At 51.3% G+C, this 25,492-nt stretch overlaps 8 protein-coding genes across 8 annotated transcripts; 2 read left to right on the top strand and 6 right to left on the bottom strand.

Moving 5' to 3' along the window:
• Positions 1–3,501: 3,501 nt before the first annotated feature.
• TRIVIDRAFT_66050 (uncharacterized protein) lies at positions 3,502–8,420 on the bottom strand (the record flags this gene model as incomplete). The annotated part of the gene is made up of 4 exons (XM_014095816.1): positions 3,502–3,833; positions 3,948–4,016; positions 4,109–8,045; positions 8,115–8,420. The coding sequence occupies 4 exons, from the start codon at positions 8,418–8,420 to the stop codon at positions 3,502–3,504; spliced, it is 4,644 nt and encodes a 1,547-aa protein (XP_013951291.1).
• A 762-nt stretch (positions 8,421–9,182) lies between these two features.
• On the bottom strand, positions 9,183–10,376 carry TRIVIDRAFT_75730 (uncharacterized protein; the record flags this gene model as incomplete). The annotated part of the gene is made up of 3 exons (XM_014095815.1): positions 9,183–9,588; positions 9,651–9,898; positions 9,965–10,376. The coding sequence occupies 3 exons, from the start codon at positions 10,313–10,315 to the stop codon at positions 9,309–9,311; spliced, it is 879 nt and encodes a 292-aa protein (XP_013951290.1).
• A 533-nt stretch (positions 10,377–10,909) lies between these two features.
• On the top strand, positions 10,910–14,145 carry TRIVIDRAFT_42120 (uncharacterized protein; the record flags this gene model as incomplete). Its single annotated transcript, XM_014095814.1, has 3 exons — positions 10,910–10,957; positions 11,014–13,788; positions 13,855–14,145. 3 exons carry the CDS (start codon positions 10,910–10,912, stop codon positions 14,143–14,145), a joined length of 3,114 nt encoding a protein of 1,037 aa, XP_013951289.1.
• Positions 14,146–14,229: 84 nt separating this feature from the next.
• TRIVIDRAFT_75728 (uncharacterized protein) lies at positions 14,230–15,740 on the bottom strand (the record flags this gene model as incomplete). The annotated part of the gene is made up of 2 exons (XM_014095813.1): positions 14,230–14,984; positions 15,116–15,740. The coding sequence occupies 2 exons, from the start codon at positions 15,663–15,665 to the stop codon at positions 14,302–14,304; spliced, it is 1,233 nt and encodes a 410-aa protein (XP_013951288.1).
• A 1,319-nt stretch (positions 15,741–17,059) lies between these two features.
• TRIVIDRAFT_195091 (uncharacterized protein) lies at positions 17,060–19,003 on the bottom strand (the record flags this gene model as incomplete). The annotated part of the gene is made up of 3 exons (XM_014095812.1): positions 17,060–17,505; positions 17,778–18,441; positions 18,890–19,003. 3 exons carry the CDS (start codon positions 19,001–19,003, stop codon positions 17,060–17,062), a joined length of 1,224 nt encoding a protein of 407 aa, XP_013951287.1.
• A 420-nt stretch (positions 19,004–19,423) lies between these two features.
• On the bottom strand, positions 19,424–20,715 carry TRIVIDRAFT_88386 (uncharacterized protein; the record flags this gene model as incomplete). The annotated part of the gene is made up of 2 exons (XM_014095811.1): positions 19,424–19,934; positions 20,000–20,715. 2 exons carry the CDS (start codon positions 20,639–20,641, stop codon positions 19,875–19,877), a joined length of 702 nt encoding a protein of 233 aa, XP_013951286.1.
• A 1,381-nt stretch (positions 20,716–22,096) lies between these two features.
• On the bottom strand, positions 22,097–23,353 carry TRIVIDRAFT_41902 (putative PQ-loop G-protein coupled receptor protein; the record flags this gene model as incomplete). The annotated part of the gene is made up of 4 exons (XM_014095810.1): positions 22,097–22,954; positions 23,011–23,153; positions 23,215–23,237; positions 23,295–23,353. 4 exons carry the CDS (start codon positions 23,351–23,353, stop codon positions 22,097–22,099), a joined length of 1,083 nt encoding a protein of 360 aa, XP_013951285.1.
• An 801-nt stretch (positions 23,354–24,154) lies between these two features.
• Positions 24,155–25,085, top strand: TRIVIDRAFT_216901 (uncharacterized protein; the record flags this gene model as incomplete). The annotated part of the gene is made up of 1 exon (XM_014095809.1): positions 24,155–25,085. One exon carries the CDS (start codon positions 24,204–24,206, stop codon positions 25,023–25,025), a length of 822 nt encoding a protein of 273 aa, XP_013951284.1.
• Positions 25,086–25,492: the final 407 nt, after the last annotated feature.

The raw sequence follows: 25,492 nt of genomic DNA, 5'->3' as shown, positions 1-25,492 counted from the left end.
CCCAGTACGGACTTACGGCTCCAGCCTCTTGCCATGAAACTGTGGCGTTCTTATCCGCGGCGTGCCCAATATCATCTTACCTCCTACGAAGTACCGGTACGAGTGAACAACATGTAAGGATTGGCTGGCACGGAGTGTATCCTCCGCACATGTGACATCTGCTTGGCGTCAATGATTGATGCAAAATCGGCGCAGGTCCTCATGGCACACCTAATCATTCAGAGGGACACCTGAGGGCTGCCAGAGCCAAAGCATGATCTGCTGATGAAAAAACACAGCTATTCTTAGTCCCAATCGTTTCTCCGCAGGATGAACAAGACTAAACGAATCAAGCAGATTATGCACGAAAAACCAAATATGGAAGACTAGCAACACATTAACCGCACACTAGGAGTACGGCCCGCAGGTAGTGAGCTTTCCCGTCTGTTCGTTGGGCCAATTGCAGGAGAAGCTTGGCCAGTCCACCTCCTTACATGCAACCTGGCGACCAACGAAAGATGGTAGTGTGGCCAAGCGCTGCGTATTCAGCAGTAGCTGCAGTGGCTATTGCCAGCACTACTGCAATCGCAAGAAGCCAAGAGTCGCTTCAGTTCGCCATCGGTGCCGAAGAGTCGCCTTGAATCTCGTCATGAAATGGATCGGTTCGGAGTTAGAGACGCAAACCCCCCCATAGGAGGTTGCCACGAGAGCTGGACGCCCGCGGCGGCCAATCGCTTTGGCAACCAGAGTGCGCCACTCCCCATACTACATGCTTAGTAGAAGTAATATTCTCCCTACCTCACAAGTCTGGAAGCTAGGGAGTGCTATTCTTCCAGCTCGCGGCTGGTAAGTGTGTTATTCATTATGCGCTAGTTTCGGTGCTGGAACACTTTGACTTGCATCAGCACTGTTTCACTGCAGCGCCAAACATCTGCTGCTATCCAGAAGTCGCTGAGATGAACGCTGAAGAATGATGGAGAGAGATGGCGTCCTTCGCCTCACACCGCTAGAAGTTCACGAGTCGGTGCAGGCATTCCTTTGATCCCTCTTTTCCTGTCAACGTCTTTCCATTCGCCGCTTTGGGCTTCTTACATGCCTCTACCTACATATTAGTGCCGCAAGATGTGGGTAGCGCGGGCGTTCTGCAGAGATACAAGAAACGCAACAAGGAAAGAGGGTAGCTAGCCCTATTTCTAATGGCCAACAACTGCATATTCGCCGAGCTCTAATCCTCTCTGTACATGAAAGGACTTGGCTACGAGATTTGGCGCCACATTGCATGATTTGATTGACTGGGCGCGTCTATTGGCTGCAGGCCGTGGTTTCTTTTACTTGATTCTTGCCAAAAAAAACACTGGGAGTCCTTGCGGTGCCCTGTTCGTGCATTTGCCAACGTGGACTGAACACGACACAGATCAGCCAAGCCGAGTCAGCTATTCGCATAGTGCATCGCATCTGGCGTTTTCGCCGGGGCTAGCGCAGAATTGGAGAGAATGGTTATTCGCAGTCAGCAAGGCTCTGTCTGAGGCAGCAATGGTTTACCGCTACTATGTGGTTTTTGTCTCTTTAGGCTGTATCGTGCGAAATTCATCCTCCAGGAGAGAGCTCGTGCCAGCTCCAGCTTCGATATCGTAACATGTCCTGTATTATACGGAGCATTTGCTACGAAAGGTGGCAAGGGGCACAGGGAAGGATTATACCCATTCGGCAACCCTTTACCCGTTTGCAGAAGCGTGCAAGTGCCGATATTAGCCCAGCAATAGCCACCTATTGTTGGACATTAAATTCACCAAAGCCTCACCCTGTACGCTACAGGCATCTGGCTCCAAAGGTTAAGGAGGAACTAATGCAGCTAGCATGGCAATCCGCTTCGCATTTTGTCGCCCGTCTGCTCGTCGTTCCCCTGTTCGGGCGAATCCCATCAAACTCGGCCAGGACGCGAGACGAGCAAGAAAACCGGCAATGGCTAAACGGGTACCCAAAAGCATGGTCTCAAAGGGGAAATGCTACCAACCACGTCATGTGTCACTTCTCACACAGATAGGGCAATCATTCTACGGAGTACAGCCGATACAGATATGTATGCACCAGCGTGCATATACAGGTACATCCGCGGGACCACATCTCGCCAACCACCCATCCATTTCATGCTACGAGACTTGGATGTACGAGTACTAGCATAGCTCGCCCGTATGGGGTACGGACGTGCCTATGTAGATCCCAGGTAAGCAGCCTATCTCCGTCACAAACCTGTCAAGCGAGGCGATGCATAGACAATAGGGACGTGAGTCGGTGGTATAATTGCTGCTTCTTATTGTTATTCTCACTAGTAGCACAATGTTATTCACGGGGAGCGCACCCGAGCTGAACAAGTTCGGCTTCAGGTAATCCCGCCTGGCATTAGTGTTACGGACTAAGAGAACCCGTTGCTCCCTATTCTACCGCTCGCCAACCCGCACGGCATCCTGTACCGTACCGTACCTACTAGCTTATCGCCGCCCACAAGCCGGTATACATCGCGGAGTAGCTCTCCAGGCAATCGTCGAATTCGTATCAAGTCTCAAAGTCCCTGCAGGTACGAGGCAATCAAGGCACCCTTCACTGCTAGCTATCACCGTGTTTTTGCCCGCAGCCCGTCAAGTCCCACTCAGCCTGCACCATAACGGTGGTGGTGGCTTGACAAAGGCCAGAGAATGCATGGTAGCACAGGACGCCGTCCAAACAAGTGCCTTGTTCCTCATCCTTCTCTGTATCCTGCGTCCGCAGTAGGATACAGACAGGAGAGACAACGCACGCATACACGAAACCCCGGCAATCACCTGATTGTGATGCCAGGGCCGCATAAGCTACACTCCCCGGAGTATGAAGTACTGTAGCATCAATGGCACGGTACTCCGAGTAGGCTTAATAAAGCAAGAATGTCCAAGAACAAGGGATATAAGCGGGGTGTGGTCACAGTAGGACGGTATCTACCAAGTACCGATGTGTTGAACCCTTGTTATTCCCACTTGGTGGTGAACAAGGAGGGTGGGAAATCTATGGACCTGATTCGGATATGATGTATCGATTCTCCTCAACACAAATCAGGCTGCGTGTTTACTATACGTGGAGGCATACAGCACATGTACAGGTACAGAGGGCGTAAGGAGCTCTGTTCTGCTTGCATACACCTCCGTACACACCGAGCATGCTCCGTCTGCACAAAAACTTTCTTTTCTTTTCTTTTTCAACATCCTGTTTTTCCGCGGACGGCCCCTTGTTTAGTTGGTTACGCGCCATGGGCTAAGGACAATATGGTGGTGAGGTAATATATGGTTTTACGTGATGGAAATTGTTTGTTTGTTTTTTTGTTATTATCCCTTCGTTTTACATACATTGAGCATCATAATACCATAATTACCGAATAATCTTCCTTCTCAGCAGTCTCATAGTAGAAGAAATGAAAAACAACGTAGAATGAACAAGTATAGGGAAATAGAACCAATGAAATATAGTCAAATAAACATTCTTTTTTTAAGGTATTCAAGAAGATTCAATCTCGAGACCCGCCTGTTTCATAAGATTGAAGAAGATACCCTGCTTCTTGTACAGTTCACTCGGTGTATCAAACTCCACGACCTCACCCTTGTCCAGCACGACGACACGGTCGCTGTCTAGAATGGTGTTTAGTCTGTGCGCGACGGTAATGATGGTGCGGTTGGAGAATAGCGGGGAGCGCAGCGTGGCTTGGAGCATGGCGTCGGTCTCGATATCCACGGCTGCTGTGGCCTCGTCCAGGACGAGGATGTTGGATGGGGTGAGCATGGCACGGGCGAGAGAGACGAGCTGTCGTTGACCTTGAGAGAGGTTTGAGCCTGGAGGAGTTTTTCTCAGTTAGCTTTTTTGAATACCTTGGAAGAATGTGGGAAATAACGGGACGAAGTAGCGGATGGAAATATGTAGCCAGGTCAGGGTATTTAAAAACTCACCTCCTTCGTTGATCTTGGCCTCAAGGCCGCCGTCCAAGCTGGCTACGTGATCCTTCAGACGAGCATGATCTTGACATACAAGTTAGCAAAACGGTTCAATCTTGACATGCAAGAAGCGCCCTGCCTAGTAAACAGCAGTTGGGGATTTGATAAATACGTACCTAACACGCTCCAAAGCTCGCTATCGTCGTGTACATGGCCCGGGTCAAGGTTGTCTCGAACGGTGCCCTCGAAAAGCGCCGCGTCTTGTGGAATAATAGCAAGACGACGTCGAAGATCCAGTAGACCAATTGAAGAGGTGTTGAGGTTGTCAATGTCGATTTGGCCAGTGACGGGCTCAATCAGTCGGAACAGGGCCAGAGTCAGCGAGGACTTGCCAGCACCAGTTCGGCCAACGACACCAATCTTCTCGTGAGTCTTGATGTCGAGGTTGATGTTCTTCAAGACCAGGTCTAAGCCCTCGCGGTAACGAGTGCTGTAGTTCTTGAAATCGACCTCACCCTTGGCGGGCCAGGCAACGGGAGGTCGCCTGCTGGGAATGATCTCAGGAGCTTCGCTAGGCAGTCGCGCGTATTCAAGCACTCGCTCGACAGACACAATGTTGGTCTCGACCTCAACTGTTTGGCGGACAATCCAGTTGAGAGAGGTCGTGATTTGCAGAGCATAGGACATGGCCAGACCAACAATGCCAGAGCTAATAGGAACGTGTCTGGCAATGGCCATGACGACAAAGCCGGCAGCCGAAAGGATGACGAGAGCTCCAATAAACTCAAGTCGGACGGCAAGCCAGCGGTTTGCGCTAATGGAAGGGAAATAGGCGCGAAGGTTGGCATCGACTCTCCACTCGTTTTCAAGCTGGAATCTCTCCTGTTGACGGTAGGCGCGAATAGTGGCGACGCCTCCAAGCGATTCCTGGAAGTGAGCATAGATGGGACTGCGGCTGACACTGTCCAGACGCTTCAGCTCACGAGATGTGCGGAGGTAGTAGCGCTGAATCCAGTAGTATGCCAGCGCGATGGGAAGAATGAGAGCGATGAAAGGGGGTGTGGACAAGGAGATGATGCCGAGGGTGAAGCCTGACTTGGCAACGTTGACAAAAAGCATATTGAACGTGCGAGCCAACACCTCATCGACACGATAAATGTCGCTAGAGAATCGGTTCAGGATTCGGCCAGCCGGGGTGGTGTCGAAGAAAGACATGGGAGACCTGAAAATAGCATTGGCCATACGCTCGTGAAGCTTGCGAGAGGCTTCGATGGAACAGAAGATCCACAGGATGAGTGTTTGAAGCACAGTCAGGAGTGAAGAACCGATACCAAAAGCGAAATAGATGCCAATGAATTTTCCAATATGGTCGTTGGCACCGATGCTCTGGTTCTGGTCGGCCCATTCCTTCAGCCAGAAGGAACCACCAATGTTGGCCGTCTGAGCAGCGAGCAGCGCAATGAGGTAAATGGCCACAGCATAAAGGTTGTTCTCCTTGGCATACTCGGCGTATACTGACCACTTGACTTTGCCCTGCTCAACGTGCTCCTTGGCTTGCTTCGTCTTGGAGGAGCTTGCGACTTCTTCATCTGTAAGCTTGCCTCGAGGACCCTTGAAACTGGCGGTACTGGCACGTCGCAGAGTCGCCATGCTGCTTGATCTTGGCTTGTCAGCTACAGAAGATCCAATCTTGATGGGCGCCATCTCTGGCACTTGCTCCTGTGCTTCTTCCAGCTCTTCCTTGTCTTGACTGCTGAGAGGCTCGATAACGGTGGAGGTTTCACTAGATTCTCCGGAAGAGCTGCTGCTGGAGGGGTTTGTAGAGTCATGCCCTGCGGTTCTCAAGAGATCGGCAACAAGTCCCTTTCTAGCGACAAGCTGCTCATAGGTGCCCTTCTCGACAATTTCTCCATCCTTGAGGAGGCTGATGTAACTAGCTTGCTTCAGGACAGAAATGGCGTTTGTGGCGAGGATACGAGTCTTGGTGGAGAGCAATCCACGAGGGCCAAGGACGTTTTCAATAATGTGTCGGCCAACGTGAGAATCGACGGCTGACAAAACATCGTCAAGAAGATAGATGTCGGCTCTGGCATAGACAGCACGAGCCAGCGAAACACGAGCCTTTTGGCCACCGCTAAGAGAAATACCTCGCTCACCAACGACGGTCTCATCGCCGTCGGGAAGCTGAGCGAAGTCATCGATGAGAGCACAAGCCTTGATTGTCTTTTCGTAGAAGTCGGCGTCCCATTTATATCCGAACACAATGTTTTCTTTCACGGTAGCGTTGAGGATCCAGCATTGCTGAGAAGCATATGCAACAGTGCCGCGAACCTCAGCAGAGCCCTTGACCTTCCAGAGACCACCCAGAATACTTTGCAAGAAGGATGACTTGCCAGCTCCGACTCTTCCAACGATGCAGGACAATTCTCCCTTGTAAGCAGTGAAGTTGACATCTGTCAGCGCGTTCTTATCCTCGTGTCGGTCCCAAGAGAAGGTGCCATCTCGGAGGATAACGGTCTCCTCGCCCATCTCCTGAGGAGCTGGGCCAATAGTGATAGCATCCGGCTGCAGCTCCTCAGCAGTGAGGAACGAAGTCAGACGACCAACGGCAACCGAGGCCTCAACAATGGAGGTGATGACCATGGGGAGCACGGCCAGAGGGAAGGTCAAAAGGTTAAAGAGGGCCAGGGCAGGGAAAACAATTTCCGTAGTCAGAGGGCGATCCTGGGTGAGAACAAAAACGGTAAAGGTAGAACAAGAGACAAAGAAGGGCGCAGTATTCCAGGTGAAGTTGGCCACGGCCTGAGTGGCGCCAATTCTTCGGAGGTTCTTCAGTTCTTGCTCGTTTCGGACAAAGTTCAACTTGGCCATGAATGCTGAGCCCCAAGCATAAAGCTTGATGCTCTTCATGTTGTTGATGATTTCATTGATCAGTCGACTTCTGGCGTCCTTGTTCTTCATCTGGTCCTTCTGCAAGTTTCTCATCATACGAGCGACAAAGCCTTGCACGGGCATCATGATGATCATGACGACGATACCGGCCATCATGGACCATCCAACAAGGTTATAGAGGGAAATCATGCAGATGGTAATTTGGAACGGCGCAGACCAGGCCTGCTGAGCGAACTGGGTAAGATCTTGAAGACGCTGGGCGTCGACGGCCATGTAGTTGACAATGTCACCGGTTGTCTTGGACGATCGTCCCTCGTTGGAAAGTCGCAGCGATTTTCGGTAAATTGTCGAAGCCAAACCGCCCTTGATTCGCATTCCAGTGACGAAAGCCAGTTGGAAGTACTGGTGAATCATGGTGGTCTGGAAGGAAGCGCAGGCAAACATGGCGAGCGCAATGGCAGCGCCCTGGATGACGGGCTGGGGCTCCTCTCCAAATCGTTTCTCGTGAGAGCGGACGAATGAAATGAGGAGGCGGAGAAGCTGAGGTTGGATATATTGCGCAACATCGTTTCCAACCTTGAAGAAAGCAGCAGTGATGTAGGGGCCACCGTAGGCTCGGAACAAGGCCAGCCAAAGCGAGGGCGAGTTAGGGCGTCGCTTAAGCTCGTGTTTCCACGAATCCTCGAGAGCTTCTCCAGTGTTCTTGGTTTGGTCTGCCCGAGTCAAGCCCCAGAGGTCATTCTCAGTCAAGAAAATGTTGTACCCGCGTTTCATCATTGGCGTCATCCAAGCGAAAGTGAGCTTGGAGAAGATGGTGGCGTATTCTTCAGGGCACTCCTCTTCCTCCAGAATGGTTTCATAGCTGCTAGGGGTTGAGCGAGGCCAGAGCCACTCGACCAAAAACTCAACCACGCTAAGACCAACGCCGACGGTGTAGGTGATAAAGTAGGGAAGGTTCTTGGCATAGAGCTGCTGGGAAATCAGCGAGCGCTGCTTCACCGCAAATGAGATGAGCAGAAGTAGCCAGTAAAACAGAACCACCCCATTGGCATTTCTCAAGCGTGAATGCTCCAACCATTGGATCGTGAAGATGACAAATAAGGACAGGATGAGAAGAACAGTGGTCCAGGCGCGGAAATCACCGTACCAGGTGCTTCCATAGTTGACGATTTGAAATGCAAACTGAACGGCAGCATTGGCGATGATGGCAGCCAGCAAGGTCTATGCAGCAGTTAGCATGTAAGTCCCTCCACGACAAAGCAATATAGAAATCCCACGTGCGCGGCGTACCTGTTTAATCCAAAAGTGCGCGTTCTTGGCTGTCGTGAGCTCTTGCTTCTTCCTCAGAAGCCACCAGATGGCAACCGAGCCAAGGACGATGCCATAGACGGAAACAGAGGCAATCCACACATCGACGAAGCACGGCGTGAAGTCGAACCGGAACGGACTCAGCGGGCCCCAGCCCTCTTCATTGCCACAGAAGCGCTTACAAGAGGCGGACGCGGCGAGATAGTGGCTTCCCAGCTCTTGCAAGGGCCGGTAGCCGGTGAACGAGCCGGTGTGCAGCAGCACCTTTTGCTCGTCGTACGGATCCATTATTGCGATCCAACTCTTTCAAACTAGAGGATCAGGTCGTTACCGCATGCTCGTCGGTCGGTCGGTCGAATCGAAGCTCGGATCGCAGCGATGAAAGTCGGAGCTGCGGTTGGGAATTATCGGTCAGTGACGCAAGGGCTTTTTGGGGCAAAACAGCCAATGCGAGACCCGAGATGCTGCAGCGATTGGAAGTCTCCCGACTCGCAGCAGGCGATGGGATGAAGAAGACAGCGGTGATTGCTCAGCAAGAGACGACGGAAAAAAAATAGGCAGCCCGAGCGACCGAAGAGTGACGGAAACGATGGATTGGATTTGATGTGGGTACGGAGTACAAATGTACGGAATAGCTGGTACCTTGCGCCGAACTCGTGGATACCTGTGGCACAGAAACGCGATGCTTTGTCAGCCCAGCAGGAACCGCCAAAGGGGCCGCTATTCTCCGCTGGCCCCCAAGTGGCAGCTGGCGAATGGGATGCTGCTGATTCCCCATACGGAGCACATGGTGATGGAGTCAGGAGAGCTAGTCCGGCTATTAAATCCGGAGCTTCGCAGGAAGAAGTTGCCAATAAGTAATCCCTCCGGTTTACGGTGATGCCATATGTCCGACCGCCGGATATGGGCTGCGGGGCCTACCCTGGAGCGCCTGGTGTTGTTGTAATACTGCGCCCCGTATCCTAACTACTCGAATAAGCTGTGTGCTGTAAATGGAAATGAGAAACATGTCAGCTGTCACAAGGTTTGACGGATGTGTGCTAATGCGGTGGGTGGCTCAGTAGAAGTGCTATTACAAAGCACAGCTGTGGAGGTATACGTATGTATGTGTCTTAGTAGCCTACGCCACCGCCAGGCATCACAGAGACACAACTCTATTTCTTGAGCTCAGCGGGCTTAGGTAAGAGTCTGGAGAAACTCAATAACTCTCCCTGCCAGCCATTCTTGAGCCTCCTCGTGCCAGACAGTGTGACCGGTTCCCGGTATGAGGCCGGACAATGGGCTGACGAATGAGCTTGCCGCTTGATATCTCTTATTCAGCGCCGCCTGATCAACTCTGGCCGGAACAAACTCGTCCTCCTCCGAGTGTAGCACAAGCACAGGCTTGCTGAACCGGCTCCAAAACTTGTTTACTGTCTGGTCATCCAGGTCGGAAGAAAAATAATCATCGGCACCCCTGATAAGATTAACCAACGTGTCTGTGTTGCCTGGCGAGGTTTCGCAGAGTGGCCAACTTACCCTTTGGCAAAGAGGTCGTGGAACCTGTTTGCTGACATCGGTGCGTTCAGCATGGCAATCGAATGCTCATTGGGCAGACAGTCGGCTCCCTTTCCCTCAGCAATCATCTTGTTGGCATAGTCGAGCTTGGATTGGTAATCCGGAAGGAAGGTCTCCAGCGACTCTCTGTCCGAAACGGGAGCTTGCAGAATGAAGCCATCCACGGGGCTGTTGGAATGCTTGGCATAGTTTGTGTATTCCATACAGTCCTATAAAAACGTCAGCATATCGATATCCACCCAGATCCAGGCGGTAGAGGAGAAAAGAGGGAATACCTGACACCCCGTTGAATGACCAAATAGAATAACCTTTTCCCGGCCAATGGAGCGAAGATACTTGACAAACGTAGAGATGTCACGAACATCGTCTGCCAGGCTAGAGGTTCCGAATCCGTCAAAGGAGCTCCTCAGTCGAGTTTCAAACACGGAGAAGCTCAACTCGGGCGTCTTTTCCAGCCGCTGAGCAACAGTTCGAATGTACGGCGTCGTATGAGGGCCATCCTTCATACCTCCAATGAAGACAAGGGCGTTCTTGGAGGCTGTGTTACCCATCTCGTAGGCACAGGAGCCTTGAGCGGCAGACCGGTACGGGTGAGCCAAGAGAGGAAAAGGACCTGAAGAAGCCATGACAGTCTCAATTGAAGTCTGAAGTTGTTGTGGATTGAAACTAAATGCACCACTGGTATGCTATGGATCAAGCTTCAACGCCTATTGATGCAGATGGACACGTTTTATAATGAGGGGCAATGCAACGCAATTACATAGAGACGCTTATTTAATACAGCCGATCAGCATCGGATATCTGAGAGTAGCATTCTAGGCTGGCGATAGAGGGAGTTGCACAGTGCCAGCATCCTATTAGTGGCTGCGGCTAGCCAAAAATTCTCCGCCCGGCAGTCGCTAATCGAGATGGTCAATGGTTCGACCGACGCCCATTAGGCTGATAAATACAGTGCGCAAAATAGCTCAAACTGTCCATTAAGCTTGGCTGGCCAGTCATATTCACATGAATAGCATCACCAACTTCTTCCTGCCCTCCTCTTGAGAGCAGCTCTTGGTAAGTGGGAGCCGAAGCCGCAATCAGCCGCACCAAAATCTTTACATTTGCGACCCGAGGTTCTCCTATAATCCATCTCACCAACGTCCGTAGCTGTGCGAATCAGAAGGGACAAGAGATCATGTGCAGGTAGATCTTCGAAAAGCTTTGTGATTTAGTGGGCCATGGAAATAACTCCAGCCGCCAAAGAACGAAACGAGTTGTTTCAAAAAGTGAGTCGTTATATATGTATTCTCCAAGACGGTCATAGTCGTCTAACACCATCTAGCTGAAGCCATGCTGCATTAAAGTGAGCCAGCTGGCGATCCGGGAGCAGGGAGACCCAAATACGCACCGAGAAGTGCTGGAACTTGTTAAACAGATTCTCGCCATCTTGAACGAGCAAATCTCCAAGAGTCCACTGGCTCTTGATGAGAAGCTAGCGGAATATGTCTTTTTCCCGCTACAAAACATCTTTCGTCAGCTGGAGCAATATCCCATGAATGTGGTGGAGGATTGCGTCAAATGCCTAAATATCCTAATCGTTCACGGATGGAAGACTAGAATATCTGCAAAACTAGTACAACAGATATTCAGCTTCCTCATATTCATCATAGATGGCGTTCCGGGATCCCCCAGGAGAGACATCCCCGAAGAGACGGTGCTCGAGGCATTCCGGGCCGAAACTGCGCTACTCACCACCGCAGGCTCATCCGTCGCGGCGGCGGCGGGGCTATCTGAACCTGAGTCTTTGCCAGCACTGGGACATGGAATTACAGTTATGCTTGATGGTGTTTCGGAGGGAGCAAACGCAGAGATTCAGCGTGAGGCACTGAGGACGTTGGAAGCAGTCTACGGAGCTATTAAGGAGCATGCTGCGCTGGCCAGTTTTCTCCCGGGAACAATTTCATCACTTGCAACGGTGTTATCGAAACCATCTCGATATAAGAAGTTGGTAATAGCAAAATGTCTAGGAACCGTGCGAGTGGTCCTGACACGGGTGCTGTCTGACATGCGGACACGGTCTATCATCGCCAAAGAAACCGAAAGCCAGACCGATGCCGACAAATCCAAAGTTCTCAGCCCAGCGTGGCTAAAGGCTACTGTGGCCCAAGTCCAGGTGGCCTTGTCGGTGATGATGAGGCTACGGACCCATGAGGCGGCTGAAGTCCGTGAGGCTCTGGGGCGACTATGCGTAACTTTGTTGGACGAATGCCACACTACTTTGTCAAACTGCACAACCATCCTTGTCGAGACATCAGTGATTCTTGACCAAGAGTCAGATCATGACTCCATGACGGAAACGAGCCTGAGGTACTTGGTCAATATATATCCCGAGCTGGGCGAATGCATCAAATCAACAGTCTACAACTGGATGTCAAGCCTTCCCCGCCTTGTGCAGGCAAGTGACGAGAAGGTAAAGGAGCAGGCAGTCTACAATTTGACCAAGGGAATCGAACTGTTGCGGAGTCTGAGAATCGAATCGTCGACGCTCGATGATTCAATCAGCAGTACTCTGAGAGAAAGCATAATGGCAGTTGTCAGTGCGTCAAAAACACAACAACCCAATGCCAACAGCCGTGTACTGCTGCTTGATGATGGGTCTTCTGCCTCAACCGCAACTAGCGAATCGCAATTTCAGCCAGTTTTATTAGGTCACGAAGGACAAAGAAGATTGAAGGGCGAGATAATGAGTCTTTTACGAACTGTTGGCTCCATTTCGCAGAATACGAAAATTGCCGCCAACATGCTAGACTGTGTTCGAGAATCTACATCGCTCAACCAGTTGACTGCCTATTGGCTGTGTTTTGAGCTAATCAAGGCCTCTCATGCCGGCTCTGAAGATACGGACGCGCTGTTCGATCTGTCGGCGTTTACTGAGCAATCAGAAGACATAAACCAAGTCTTTGACGAGCTATACGACTTTTCTGTTCAAGTACTAGACTCACACACCGAGATGGCGCAGGTTGACTGGCGTTTGGAAGCTATTGCTCTTGAAATAATGGCTTATGCTGCGCATAGATCAGGAGAGAAGTTTCGACCAGAGCTCATTGATGTCCTCTTCCCCGTTGCCACGTTCCTGGGATCGGAGAATGGTAACCTACAGCAACATGCCATTGCCACGCTAAACAGCATAGCACTATCATGCCAGTATTCAAACGTCTCCGAGTTGATCATCGACAACGTCGACTACATGGTTAACTCGGTCTCGCTGCGGCTTAACACGCTTGACATCTCCCCGGCATCCACGCAGGTCTTGCGAATGATGGTGCGGTTGGCGGGGCCTCGCCTGGTGCCGTTCTTGGATGATGTCGTCGAGTCAATGTTTGCCGCTCTGGAAAATTATCACGGGTACACATCGTTCGTGGAAAGCCTCTTCTCCGTTTTGAAGGAGATTGTAGACCAGGCAACTCAGGCGGATGGTCGACTCCTGACTGACGCTGAGCGGTCATCCACCAACCACAAGAAACAAACGCAAGCGATGGAGAATTTAGATATGCTTCTGGAAATCCTTGATAGACGGAAACAGAGGGAAGAGCGTGATAAAGCCGAGATGGAAAACATAGGGGTCAAGGGCGGACACCCTGGGGTTCCGTGGACAAGCGACTTGGCTCAAGGACAGGGTCAGCAAGACCAAGAAGAACCCCCCAGAGAGGAAGAAAAACCGCCAAACTCGCCTACGTACCAGCTCGTTCAGCGCGTGGCAACCCTCACGCAGCACTACCTGACGTCGCCAACTCCGACGCTCAGAAGGTCTCTGCTGGAACTCGTCGCTGCGGCATCATCTGTCCTCGCCGCAGACGAGGACTCGTTTCTGCCCCTTGTCAATGCCATCTGGCCAGTCGTCATCGCAAGGCTCCACGACCCAGAGACTTTTGTCGTCGTCGAAGCCTGCGAAACACTCTCCGGACTGTGCAAAGCGGCGGGCGATTTCCTCAGCACCCGCTGGAAGACAGAGTGGTGGGACGGGCTCGGCGAATGGTGTCGCAAAGCCAAGCAGCATGCGTCCAGGGACAAGGGGCGCCCGAATGTTTCTTCAAAGAGCCAGTCGGGAAAAGAAATCGTGATTCCTATACGGTCTGCCGATGGCTTTCAGGTTACCACAAGGGCTCTCGGGGGAGCGCAGCAGGCGCTGGGCGGAGGACTCGGTCAACATGCTTCGCCGGTGAGGATATGGGAGGCAGTGGTGAGGCTTCTCACTGCCATCGTTTCGTACGTGCGAGTAGAGGATGAGATGTTTGATGAGATTCTGGAGCTCCTAGCAGATGACATGGAGAAGAACCGGGAAGTAAGGGATGCTTTGGAGGTCATCAATGCTGATGCCGTCTGGGCTGTGAGATATGAGCGTGGGCTCGTCGAATGGACTCCCGCTCCGTTGTTGGAGGGAGTGGTGTTTCCGGAAATGGAGAGGATATCATAAGAATGAATGTACAACTTGTCTGCGCTTCCACATCCGTCCTCAACGTGACTGACTATTGACTCATTAATCTTGTACAGTCATGCTACATGTTTATTCTATTTATTTTCCCTCTTGCCTGCTCGCTGTAAAACTCGTACTCTACAAAAATATGTCGACCTACATCTTCGGAGCCGGATCCAAGTATCCATCCACCACGGCCAGCATCAGCTGGTGAGCAATAGCCTGTGAAGGCGGCACAAACAACGGGCCCGAGTATCCCTCAGGCGCAGGATCGCCCAGCGCACTGGTGCCATTCTTAAGCGCCTCCCGGACCTCTTCAAACGTGAACCAACTGGCGCTCTCCAGCTCCTTGTCCAGCAGGGCAATGTCCTCGCCATCGGGCAGTGCCTGCGCAATGGCACCAATCATCAGACTCGATGGATACGGCCAGGGCTGGCTGGACTGGATGGTAACGCGGCCAACTCGAACACCAGCCTCCTCCCAAACCTCACGGCGCACGGAATCCTCAATGGATTCGCCGGGCTCGATGAAACCAGCCAGAGTGCTGTGCCACTTTGGCGGCCAGCGGCTCTGACGACCGAGCAGCATGCGCTTGCCGTCGCTAGAGACGACGGCAACAATCATGGTGGGATCGGTACGAGGGAAGCACACGTTGGAGATACCGTGGCGCGTGGGACAGTCGGCGCGGGCCGTGGGCTCGGAGCCGCCAGCGAAGTCTGTGGGCGGGCAGACTCGCTTGTAGCCGGACTCGACGGAGAGGTTGAGGCTGCCGCAGCCGGCGCAGAAGCGGTTGCGGACGTTCCAGTCGATGAGCGAGCGGGCCTGTGCGAGGACGGCGGCTGTTTCACAAGATGAGTTGTTAGGACTATCTCTCATAAGAGGGAAGTGGGGGGATGAGGGGTGAGAGTGAGAGTAAGAATGAGGCATGATAATGAGATCCAACAGGTTTAAAAACGTCTCTCCAACTTACCTCCTTCAGGATCCAGTGTCATGGTCCGCACATTCGTCTGCACTGAATATCCCTTAGCCTCGGCTGCCTTTACAAACTCATCGGCAGCCTCCGCAAAGCTCCCCTGAGGCGACACATCCAGCGCAAAGTACGGCTGTCCATTGACCACCCCGTGCTTGGTCGTCTCGAAATCCACCCCTTGCGGTGTATCCGGCAACAAGCCCAGGAACAGCAGCGTCGGGCTCAGCTTCGTAGAGTCGAAAGCGGTCTTCTTCTCCTCGTCGGACCGCCCAAACGGATCCGCCCCAATCAGTGGCTTCACATCGTTGAGTCCGAAAAAGGCCAGTCGTCGCGCATCTTCAATCAGCGGGTTGAGGTCGCGCAGTGCTACGAACTTTGTTGTGGGTGCTGTTGCCGCCTGCCGGATGAATTTGATGTCGTTGCGCAGGAAAGAGAAGCGGTTCAACAGCCCGCCGCCGTAGTAGTTGAATGTCTCCTTGCCGAATCTGCGCGAAAGCATGGAGTCGTCGTTGGCCAGCGAGGGCGGGCCGGGCTTGAAGACTTGTGACATTTGGTAACGTGGCCTGGGTAACCGGCAGGACGGATTTTCTTACTGTTTGATTAGGGAAAAGAAGAAGAACGAGAAAGCTGTTTGAATGGCCCCGAGAAAAAAATTATGGAGAGCAACTGTGGTGAATTTGCTTATACACCTCTCGTAGTATGCGATTTATAATGACGTTTTCCCTTAGCTTAGCTCATTCCCTTGGTATCCGGCTATCGTGCGTATATTCCGCTCTCTAGCGTCCAGATAAGCGTCGGTTTTTGCCGTCTTTTCTGTCGAGCTTTTGCTGTTCCATCCGGGCTGATTAATATACATATATGGAATCTGCCAGAGTGAGGGGTTCCAGCAGTGCCGCCATTACTCATCACGAAGCAAAGCGAAACCCTCGTCTGGAGATGGCGTAGCTTCGGGATTCGGAGTGTTTGAGCGCTTCTTCATACCCAAAAAGCTGGGGTATCATGGAGTAGACGGTGGTGCTCTTGGTCTTTCTGTAGGCTGACATCTGCAACGCCACTGCAGGCTAGGATCTGGGGAAGGGAGAACGGCTCCAAATTGCATAGTTGCGGCAAAAGGATGCATCGCCATTGGACAGGTTTGCCGCACGATGCCGCAGTCTCGGTCTCGGAGTGCAGCTTTAGGGTTCGATGCCAGGAACATGGGCCTGTGAGGTGTGGTGGGCGGGAGACCCTTGCCTCTTTTATCCAAAGTCTCGGTGGGCATTCGATCGATCGGTTCATCTTTTGACTCGTTAGCAGTGGTGCAAGCATGAAGTGGGATCGAGACGACTGATGTGGGCTATGGCCAGATTGGTGTGAACCCGCACGCATCATCTAGTCCTTGTTTGTTAATATCTCAATAAGATTCACTCAAAACACTTGGCAGACAAGACACGTGTGCATAAGACTGAGATGAACTTGGTATGTGTAGTGTTGCTAACGAGCACCAACCAGAGCAAGTCGTTTTCGTGAGTGGCCTAGGTGCCAGAAGAAACTATCAAGGTTCAAAACTGCCCATGTTTCTAGCCAGGTGCCATTTACTAAACTACACCTTCCTCCATAAACCGGCTTGAGCTGCTTGAAGCGTTAGCTTCCACAATCAACTGGTGACAATTCAGAACAAATATACCTGAATGACCAGATATAGGCGAGTTTCAAACATATCCCGAGCGATATCCTAGTAGAAGATCAGTATGAATTGCCCTATTTCGAGAGTATTTCTTAATATGGATTTTGCTAACCTACGTTGAGACGTAGCGACTGCGGGAGCGGCAAGCAAACGGGTTACAATGTGCCTGTTCCAGTCTTAATTGTTTGGTCAACCCCATATTACTCAGACGAGTACTTACAACTCTCCTTTTTCATCATTCTTCTGAGGGCAAATTTTATTCGTCTCACTCGTTTCTTCTAGTTGGGCATCCGCACGGCGTAGAACCAACCCTCGTCGGTGACGTACCATCGACAGTCACCTAGGTGGTCAATAGTAAATCGGTTGCGCTGGGTCCAATTACCGTCAACTTCGCGAACATAGTAGAAACGAGATGGGTCATCGTCCGATGGCTTGAACTCCTGAGGCTCGAACAGCTTGTTCGCGTGCGCAAACTGAAGCTGCCGCACGGTTTCCTCTGCAGGGGTTCTCCCAAGACCAGACACATCGGGGATTTGGCCACCATTACCTGCTATGACGGGCACGCCGCCGACGCCAGGCACGCCCATCGCGGGAACAGCGTGCAATTGTTGAACGGGGATCGCAGCCGGAGCTGGTTGCCCGCCAATCATGACAGGCTGTTGGCCGACGAAGGGCTGTGGGACGATGGCAGGCTGCTGAGCAACAACGTAGCTTGGGTGTGTGACTGGAACGCCGGCAACAGTCGGTTGCTAGAGACGACATGTTAGTGGGTGATGGTGAGGGATGAAAGCAAACGAAGCGAAGAAGACATGAGATGAAAGAAAAAAGCTTTGTGTAAAATATCAGAGGGTAAGTAGAGAAGAGAAGCCCTGAGCCAGCCCATGGAGGCAGCCGAAATGGAAAGCAAACGGGCCACACGGCACCATATCGGCGAGCATATACGAAAGAAGAACAAGAAGAAAAGCACCGGCCGAGGGAGAAGTGCTGCGGGTCAACTTGCATAGTAAGTGTAGCCGTTGTGGTAGAATGTCTTTGGCATCACGACGGAGCACGCAGCAGGGGCGGAAACAAACTGTACCGGGGGGAGACCGACTTGAAGAGCAGCAGGCACGTAGCTCCCGTCAAAGCGAGGCACATAGACGTGCGGAATCGGGCCAAACGTGGTATCGGGCACGGGAGGCTGGAAGTTGATGCCAACATGCATCGGGGCTGCGTTTTGGTAGTCGGCCATGGCGATGTTCACGGGCTGCGGGTGTCCGATATAGGTGATTGGGGTAGGAAGCTGAGGCTGCGCAGGAGGAAACGGGCCGTTGAAGAGCTGAGGGCGCAGAAAGTGAGCGGGTTGATGTTGGCCAGGTGCAAAACCTGCAAACGGCTGGCCGGGCAACTTGACGCTCTGAGTCGGATCGACGGCCGTGTGCCACTGGCCAGCTCCCAGAGTGCTGAGAGGCGGTGCGCCGAGCTGAGGGAAGCTCTCGGGCTGGTTGCTGGTGGTTTCGGTGGTTGCAGCCGAAGTCGGAGTGGTGGAAGTGGTTGAGGTGGAAGAGAAGGGAGGAGAAGCAGAGGTGGAAGTTGTGGTTTTGGTGGTGCCTGGACTCTGGAAGTGCACCTGACGAAGGGGCTCGCCTCCAGTCTTCATCCGTCGGGGGGTCTTGGGAGACTTGAGATCCGGTGCAATTTCGGGCATTTTCAGGGGATGCACAGCAATCTCAGCGAGGATGGATTGGAGGAGAGGAAAAGAGGAAAAGGGAGGAAGAGGAAGAGAGGTGCGTTTGTTGCTGCGGAAGCGAAGTGGGCAGAGAGTGAAAGAAGACAGAGCTGAGCTGCGGTTACTGGCCAATTCACTTTCATCATCTGAAGACAGCTGCCCGTCTTCTGTTTATTCGATCCACATCCAAAAGAACTCCCACAGCTGCGTCCAATTCATTGTTCACGCTCTCTTGATCCTAGGAAGAGCTGCAGCCATATGAGATAGATGGCAGAAAGGGGGGCCATCACCAGTTCCTCAATCGAGAAACGAAACATATCGAAACAAAACAATTTTCAATAACAAATAATAGACATAAAGATGAAATAGAAGCAAGAAGATAGCAGGAAATTACACTCACATATCGTTGCAGAGACCACGCCTGCCCGTCATGCACCCACACATGTTGCTCTGGCATCGAATCCAACGGGTCTTCATATTCTGTCCACGTCCAGGGGAAACAAGGCAGACACATGTCGTTATTTGAGTAGGCGCGCAAACGATATACCGAAGTATGAGGTTGAAATCCTGAGAGCAGAAGAAAGGAGGTGTAATATTCGGGGCGTTTTGTAGTAGTTGTTGTATAGGGTGAGGATTAAGGAGCGAGATGGAGTGAAGAGGGCGATGATGCAACAGTGTTTGACTATCTACCTAGCATTTATCTCAAAGGCAATTTCGCTGCTTGTCCATTATTCGCACCAGTAACAATAGGTTAATAGTCAACAATTCCAAGCTGTGAAGCCTACATATCGACTCATTCATGCCATTCCTCGGCCGGTGACCACTCTATAAAGATCCTCTTAGGCGGCTCGATTTCCAAAAGTTGAATTCCCTTATCACTTTTCCGTTAAATCCACTCTCCAGCACAAACACTGCACATCACTCAGCTGCAAATAAGCACAATTTCTTGCCATAAATTTGTTCAAATTCCACCATCATACACATCTGTCCAGACACACTCGTTTTGAATCCAAACTTTGAAATTCATGACCAGACGCCCCCGAGCCTATAAGGTCTAAATGCTTCGCTGACCGGTTACCCGATATAATGTACAGTTCACTTTGGGGAGGAGAGATCATCTATCACCACCATACAGATGTGTTTTTTTTTTCTTTCAGTCCAAACTCCCACGACACATCTGGCACTGGCCCGGAGGAGGCGCTCCCTGAATTTTCTGTTTTAATAATTCCCATGCCTCCTCCAGCTCAGTGTCTTTTTTTTTTCATCTTAAAAGCCATTTTTTGGGCCACCCGTATGTGGTAGATTAAGTAGTGGTTCGTGTGTCGTCAGAAGAGTCTTCTTCTTTATATGGTATTCGTTATAGGTTGTTTGTGTTTGCTATATTATTACAAGGTGGCGTGCTCGGCATGGGGCTCGGGGACGGAGAAGAAGGATCGTCGTACAATCTGTCCAGCATGCTACATTAGCCTTGTCATCTTCTTCATGCAGTTATCATGCATGGTCGACTTACCGCCCAAGCGCCGGCTGCGGAGGCCACCAGACCGCCAGAAATCATCATTGGCCGAACACCCTTGGTGCTCTTGAAGACCATACCGCTGAGCGCACCAGCAGCAACTGTGTTGAAAGCGTCGTGCTCGCCGCGCAGGTAGCCAATCAGCGAGTTGATGCAGTTGTATGTGATGGCGACAACTCCCGCATTGTTGCCCAAGAATGGACCCCGCCTCGTCATGGCGTTGAGCACGGCATTGAGTCGCAGCTTGGGGGGCTGACCGGTTGATTTCCGCAGACCCTCCTGGAAACCCCATGCACCTCCTATAGACAGCGCCGTCAGGTATGTGATACCGGTACCGTAGCAGAGGTCATCGGTGAATCCTCGAGACGGCAGGACGGATTGGCCGCCCGGCAGGTCGGACAGCGTTGAGTCTTCGAGTGTGAGGTATTCCAGAGTGTCCCTGTTCAGTCCAGCCAGCGGGTGCAATTGTGAAGGATCCGCAAAGGCCGAGCTCTGCAGAAAAGACTCGACGCCCGCACCCTGGGTCGGGTCATAGAGGTTGGTGGTAGGAGGGGCAGCATCGGAGAAGGTCTGGTGTTGCTGCTGCTGCTGCTGGGCGGGCTTGTTGCCTCCGGTAAACGCATTCCATAGAGAAGACATGTTGGGCGTCTGATTGTGAGCACAGGAGGGCGAGAACAAGCGCTGCGAGTGTCGATGACAGAGTGAACTGATGCCACAGAAACCTGTCGCAGCCGGAAGATCCTGTTGGCGCCTCCGACTTTCAAAAAATTTCGGGAAGAAGCGCAAAGTGGTCCGTGCGCGGGTCTTCGAATTCGGAGAAAGCGGGTCACGTGGTGCAAATATTTGATGCGCAGAAGCTTGAAGAAGAATGGCAAATTTTGGTATTGAGGCGCTTTTAACGCTCAGCTTTCGGCTAGTCAAGGCGTTGTACGATGTGGTTCAAGGGATATCAACAAATAGCCGAAGTATTCATTCGAGTTTAAATTCAAATGGCCTAGAGTAGCTTTACGCCTCAACGATCAAAACACCCGCTGTTCGTGCTGTGTAGTCTCCGTTGCTCGTACTGCTGAAAAATTTCTCAACATATACGGTACAGCAGATCACGAAACAGAGCCAGAGGTTCTACATCCTCTTGACATCAGAGCCAAGAAGATATTTTCAAATTCTACGAGCAGTTCTACCCTTGGCCTTTTAGCCTGCACTAAATCAAGCAAAAATTGACTATAAAGGCAAAGATATGTCGAGAGACACCCACAGTCACAGCCCTCTAGAGGCGTCGACTCGCGGCTGATAGGAAAGTGTATCACATTCAATTTTGGAGGCCGGGAACGGAAGGAAACCCACAGAGAATCAGGTTAACCCTCAGCAAGCCGCATAGCGGAGCCGCCGTTTGAATTATTAAAACACTTGACGGTGTAGGAATAACCCAACTGATGATGAAAAAAAGAAAAGAAGAAAATCCCAAAGTCTGGCAGCGAAGTTCGAGTTTTATTCTTGCTCGAGAGTGGAACCATGCGCTAGCCCGTATTCGGTTTAGCACACCATCAAATTGAGCTCTTGAGGAGCGGAAATTCAATTTGCCGACAATCCCTGGCCGAGCCCTGTCAAAAAATTCAAAGTGTATAGGAAGAGAGAGGGCAGCAATTTTGTGGCGTGGCTGAAAGATCATTGCAGTTCACATTAAACAATTATTTTTATTCGTTATGATTGTAGTCGTGAGTTTTTAAAAACTATAAAATTGGAAAAAAAAATATGCAGCCATCCTGAATTGCACAAATATCCGCCCATTTTGTTGTCCTGTTGAACCATATGATCACCGTGTTGCCACGGCCCAAGTTTTTTACCAAGTGTTTCCCTGCTCATCAATCTGCACCGGACCTAAATAATTTTCTAAAAAAAAAAAAGAAATTAAGGAAAAAAAAGGAATAACTAGGAATAAAGAAACAAGATGCGATAAGATAAGCTTAGAAAAGGGAAACAAAAGATTACTCCAAAGATGCTGAGCACAAGTGACCGGGAAAAAAAGGGAGGAGAAGAAGCACAAGGGGAGAAAAAAAGAGAGAAGAGATGTCATATCAGATATCAATGATCATCTCAGTCTCGGTCAAGCAGTGGTCTGTTATCCCAAGACTCGTCAATGGCGCTGGTATCATCTTCGGGACGGGATTCTTCGTCGGTTTCGTCTTCCACGCGGTACATAAAGTACTGTGCGAAAACGCCAAAATCCATCAAAAGAGTGATGGCGCTGCCAGCCAACCAGCTGAGATTGACCAGGATATATCTGCCGTAGAGTCGTCTGGCTTCAGCTGGTTCGCACGCCTCTTCGCCACAGTGCGGCTCGTACACAATGATGGACAGAACATAGGTTGCGTTTCCGAGACAGGCAAACAAGAAGAAGAGCATGCTAAGACCCTCAGTTGTCTTGCGTCTCCAGTTGAGGATGAGCTGTGGCAATCGAGAAGCAATGTAGAGAGCCGCGCAAATATATCCGAATACCTGACCCAAAGTGTTGAACTCGAGAGAGTTATCACCGCCGTCGGAGGGAGATTCCTTATCACCAGAGGCCTTTTCACCCAAGAACCACCCAGCAATGCCAGCTGCGCATACCATGATGATCACAACTGAGTTCCAAACAATAGTTTGAAAGGCAGTCGGCGGTGGTTGCGGAGTGGTTGGTGGTTCGAGAAGATGCGGCACTGCTGGTGAGAAGCCAGACCAATCCGAACCACGCCGGCCGTGGTGATCTCGGTGATGATGGTGGTGGTCTCCTCTGGCAATAAGGGCAGTATATTCATCCACAGGAGCAGAGGCGGATGCCGATGTAGAGGAAGCGTTGCCATTTGTCTTGGGCGGGGATGGAATCGGCTCGTCGCGCCACGTAAATCCGCGATAGTAAAACAGCTGGAGGAGCAGCACGAGGTCGGCAATGGTGTAGTATATCGCCAGGATGATCTAGAAGCAGAAGTGTCAGCTCCCTGTCGAGGTCACGCGAGCAACGGGCAGCATACCATGGTGGGGAGAACTCCTTGCAAAACGGCACCGAGGATGTTGAAGACATCTCCCAGGAGCCAAGCAATGATGAATTGAATCGATAGGGCATCGGCGCTGCTACGTTGGAAGTTTTGTATGATTTGCGGAGAGAACACGACGACTGGAGAGGAGTTAGCTGGGTGCTCTCACAACCACCCTTGTACAACGACGACGTCACTGACCCCAACAGGCAATGGATATGGATCTGGTGAAAGGACAAGAGTCAGCGATGGCATCGACAATTACGATAGACAGAACCTACCCGCAAATGCCTGAGATTGCCTCGACATCAAGGTTGAAAGTCTGCGTTGGAGGGGCCATGGCTGCGGAGGCTAACAGACTGGCCTCTGCTGCAGCTTTCCGAGCTCAAGTCAATGACGATGATGCCGCGCGATGACGGCGCCTCGATGAAAGATGGAGATGGAGATGGAGATGGCGGTTATGCGACGTTGCAAATTGGCAATTCGAGGATTCTTCAGACACGCTACTGAACTCTTCTTTGGAGGAAGGGAAGATGAGGAGAAGGAATCATTGAGTCAGGCAATTTTTTTTCTCCGTCACGGCGCTGCCGCAGGCAAAACTTGGTTTTCCCTTGTCTCACAGTTGTAGCTAGAAGGAAATTTCCTAATGCGGCCGCATGCGGCACGTGCCCTCGCGCCGCTGGTCTCTGAGCTGTGAAATAACGTGAAATAACAGGCAGAGATGGAGCTTCAGAAGAGTCTCCACCTAGACGCTGAAAACGCTAGTGACGCCGTATTATCTCATGCAAGGGTTTGATTCGATTCAATCGATTGACGATGGTAGACAAATATCCGCAAAATTCTGGAATCAGCAGAAATAGCATCTGATTGCTAGTTGAAATTTTCCGACTCGGTGTCGAATAGGATCTGGCGCCATAAGCAAATCCTGTGGTGGAAGATACAGGTACCTAGGTAATTTGTATGCCCCAGGTGGGCATTCTGTTTGTACCTCTGTAGGCTGCAGCTTTGGTAGCTTCATATATTAGTAGCGATGTGGACCCCCTGTATTTCGTCCAACACAAGCTCATGCAGTTCTCCACGCCGAGGTTATTTGGCTTAGTCACCGTGCCAGCAATAACAAGCTCATCCCGCAACGCAATCACTTCAATTCAATTCATAGTAATCCGCAAACTCAGAACAGAAACTGCAAGATGCTCATCATCGGGCTTACCGGGTCCATTGCGACCGGCAAATCAACGGTTGCTTCATTGCTCTCATCACCGCCGCACTCGTTGCCTATAGTTGACGCCGATGTCCTGGCTCGAGAGGTTGTCGAGCCCGGCACAAGAGGCTATCGTGCCATCGTCAGGCACTTTGGCCCCATGGCCCCAGACCTGCTTCTCCCAGCTTCCGATAGTATGCCAGAGAATGGGCCTAATGGCAAGGGACGTCCATTGAACAGGGCTGTCCTAGGGCGCCTCGTCTTTGGCGATGAGCCCCAGATGCAGAAAAACAGGGCGGTGCTCTCCGGAATCGTTCACCCTGCTGTGCGGCTAGGGATGGTCAAAATGGTGACGGCATGCTATCTCAAAGGCTACTGGGCAGTGGTGTTGGATGTCCCGCTTCTGTTTGAAAGCCGGCTGGATAAGTTCTGTGGCACGACAATGGTGGTTGCCGTGACGGAGCCAGAGACGCAGCTCAAGAGACTGATGGATAGAAACCAAGATCTCAGCAGAGAAGACGCCGAGAACAGAGTCAAGAGCCAGATGGATGTGCGGCTAAAGGCAAAGAGATGCCTCTATGGGGGCGAGGGAAGGGGAGTGGTGCTATGGAACGACGGATCCAAGGACGAGCTCAAGGCCAAGTTGGACGAGGAGATACGGAAGCTCAAGGCAGCGAATCCAGAGTGGTGGTCATGGCTGATGCTGGGATGCCCGCCACTGGCAGTGGTACTGGCAACATGGAGGTTTTGGCAGAATATCAGAGTTGAGAGGCAGTGGAGAGAGATCCAGGAGAGGGAGGCCAGCACCTGATCACTTGGTAGCTAAATGGGTATGAATAATGAACAACAGAATACAATTAAAAAAGCTGGGCATGAAAATGATGGAAGCGTTATTTCTGCTTGGGTAGGCAGTGGCTGATAATGGGTGGGCGGTCAGATGAAACCAGCTGACATGAGATTTTGGAAGTTTGGCAGCTCGCACATTTGGCTAGCAGCCTACCTCTCTCTCTTCTTCTTTTCATCTCAGCCCTCTCTCTCCCCTCCTCCCTCTTTTTTTTTTTTTTTCACACATCACTAAATGGACGAACTTCATCGGGTACTGCATTAGGTATCTGTTCCTTTCCTGTTATCATTTTCTCTTCATCTTCATTCGGGTCTATTCAAGCTATTGTTCTACTACCTAGTTGCGCTTCCAATCTTCAACGATTTCGCAGCTCATGCTAATATTTTGCCTCACTTTCCCCTCATCTACACGGGCATCAATGAAATCTCATTTAC

This window comes from Trichoderma virens (assembly GCF_000170995.1).
Source record: "Trichoderma virens Gv29-8 chromosome Unknown TRIVIscaffold_89, whole genome shotgun sequence".
Lineage (NCBI taxonomy): Eukaryota > Fungi > Ascomycota > Sordariomycetes > Hypocreales > Hypocreaceae > Trichoderma > Trichoderma virens.
Note: the sequence above shows the minus strand (reverse complement) of the source record. Positions and strands in the feature narration are given on the sequence as shown.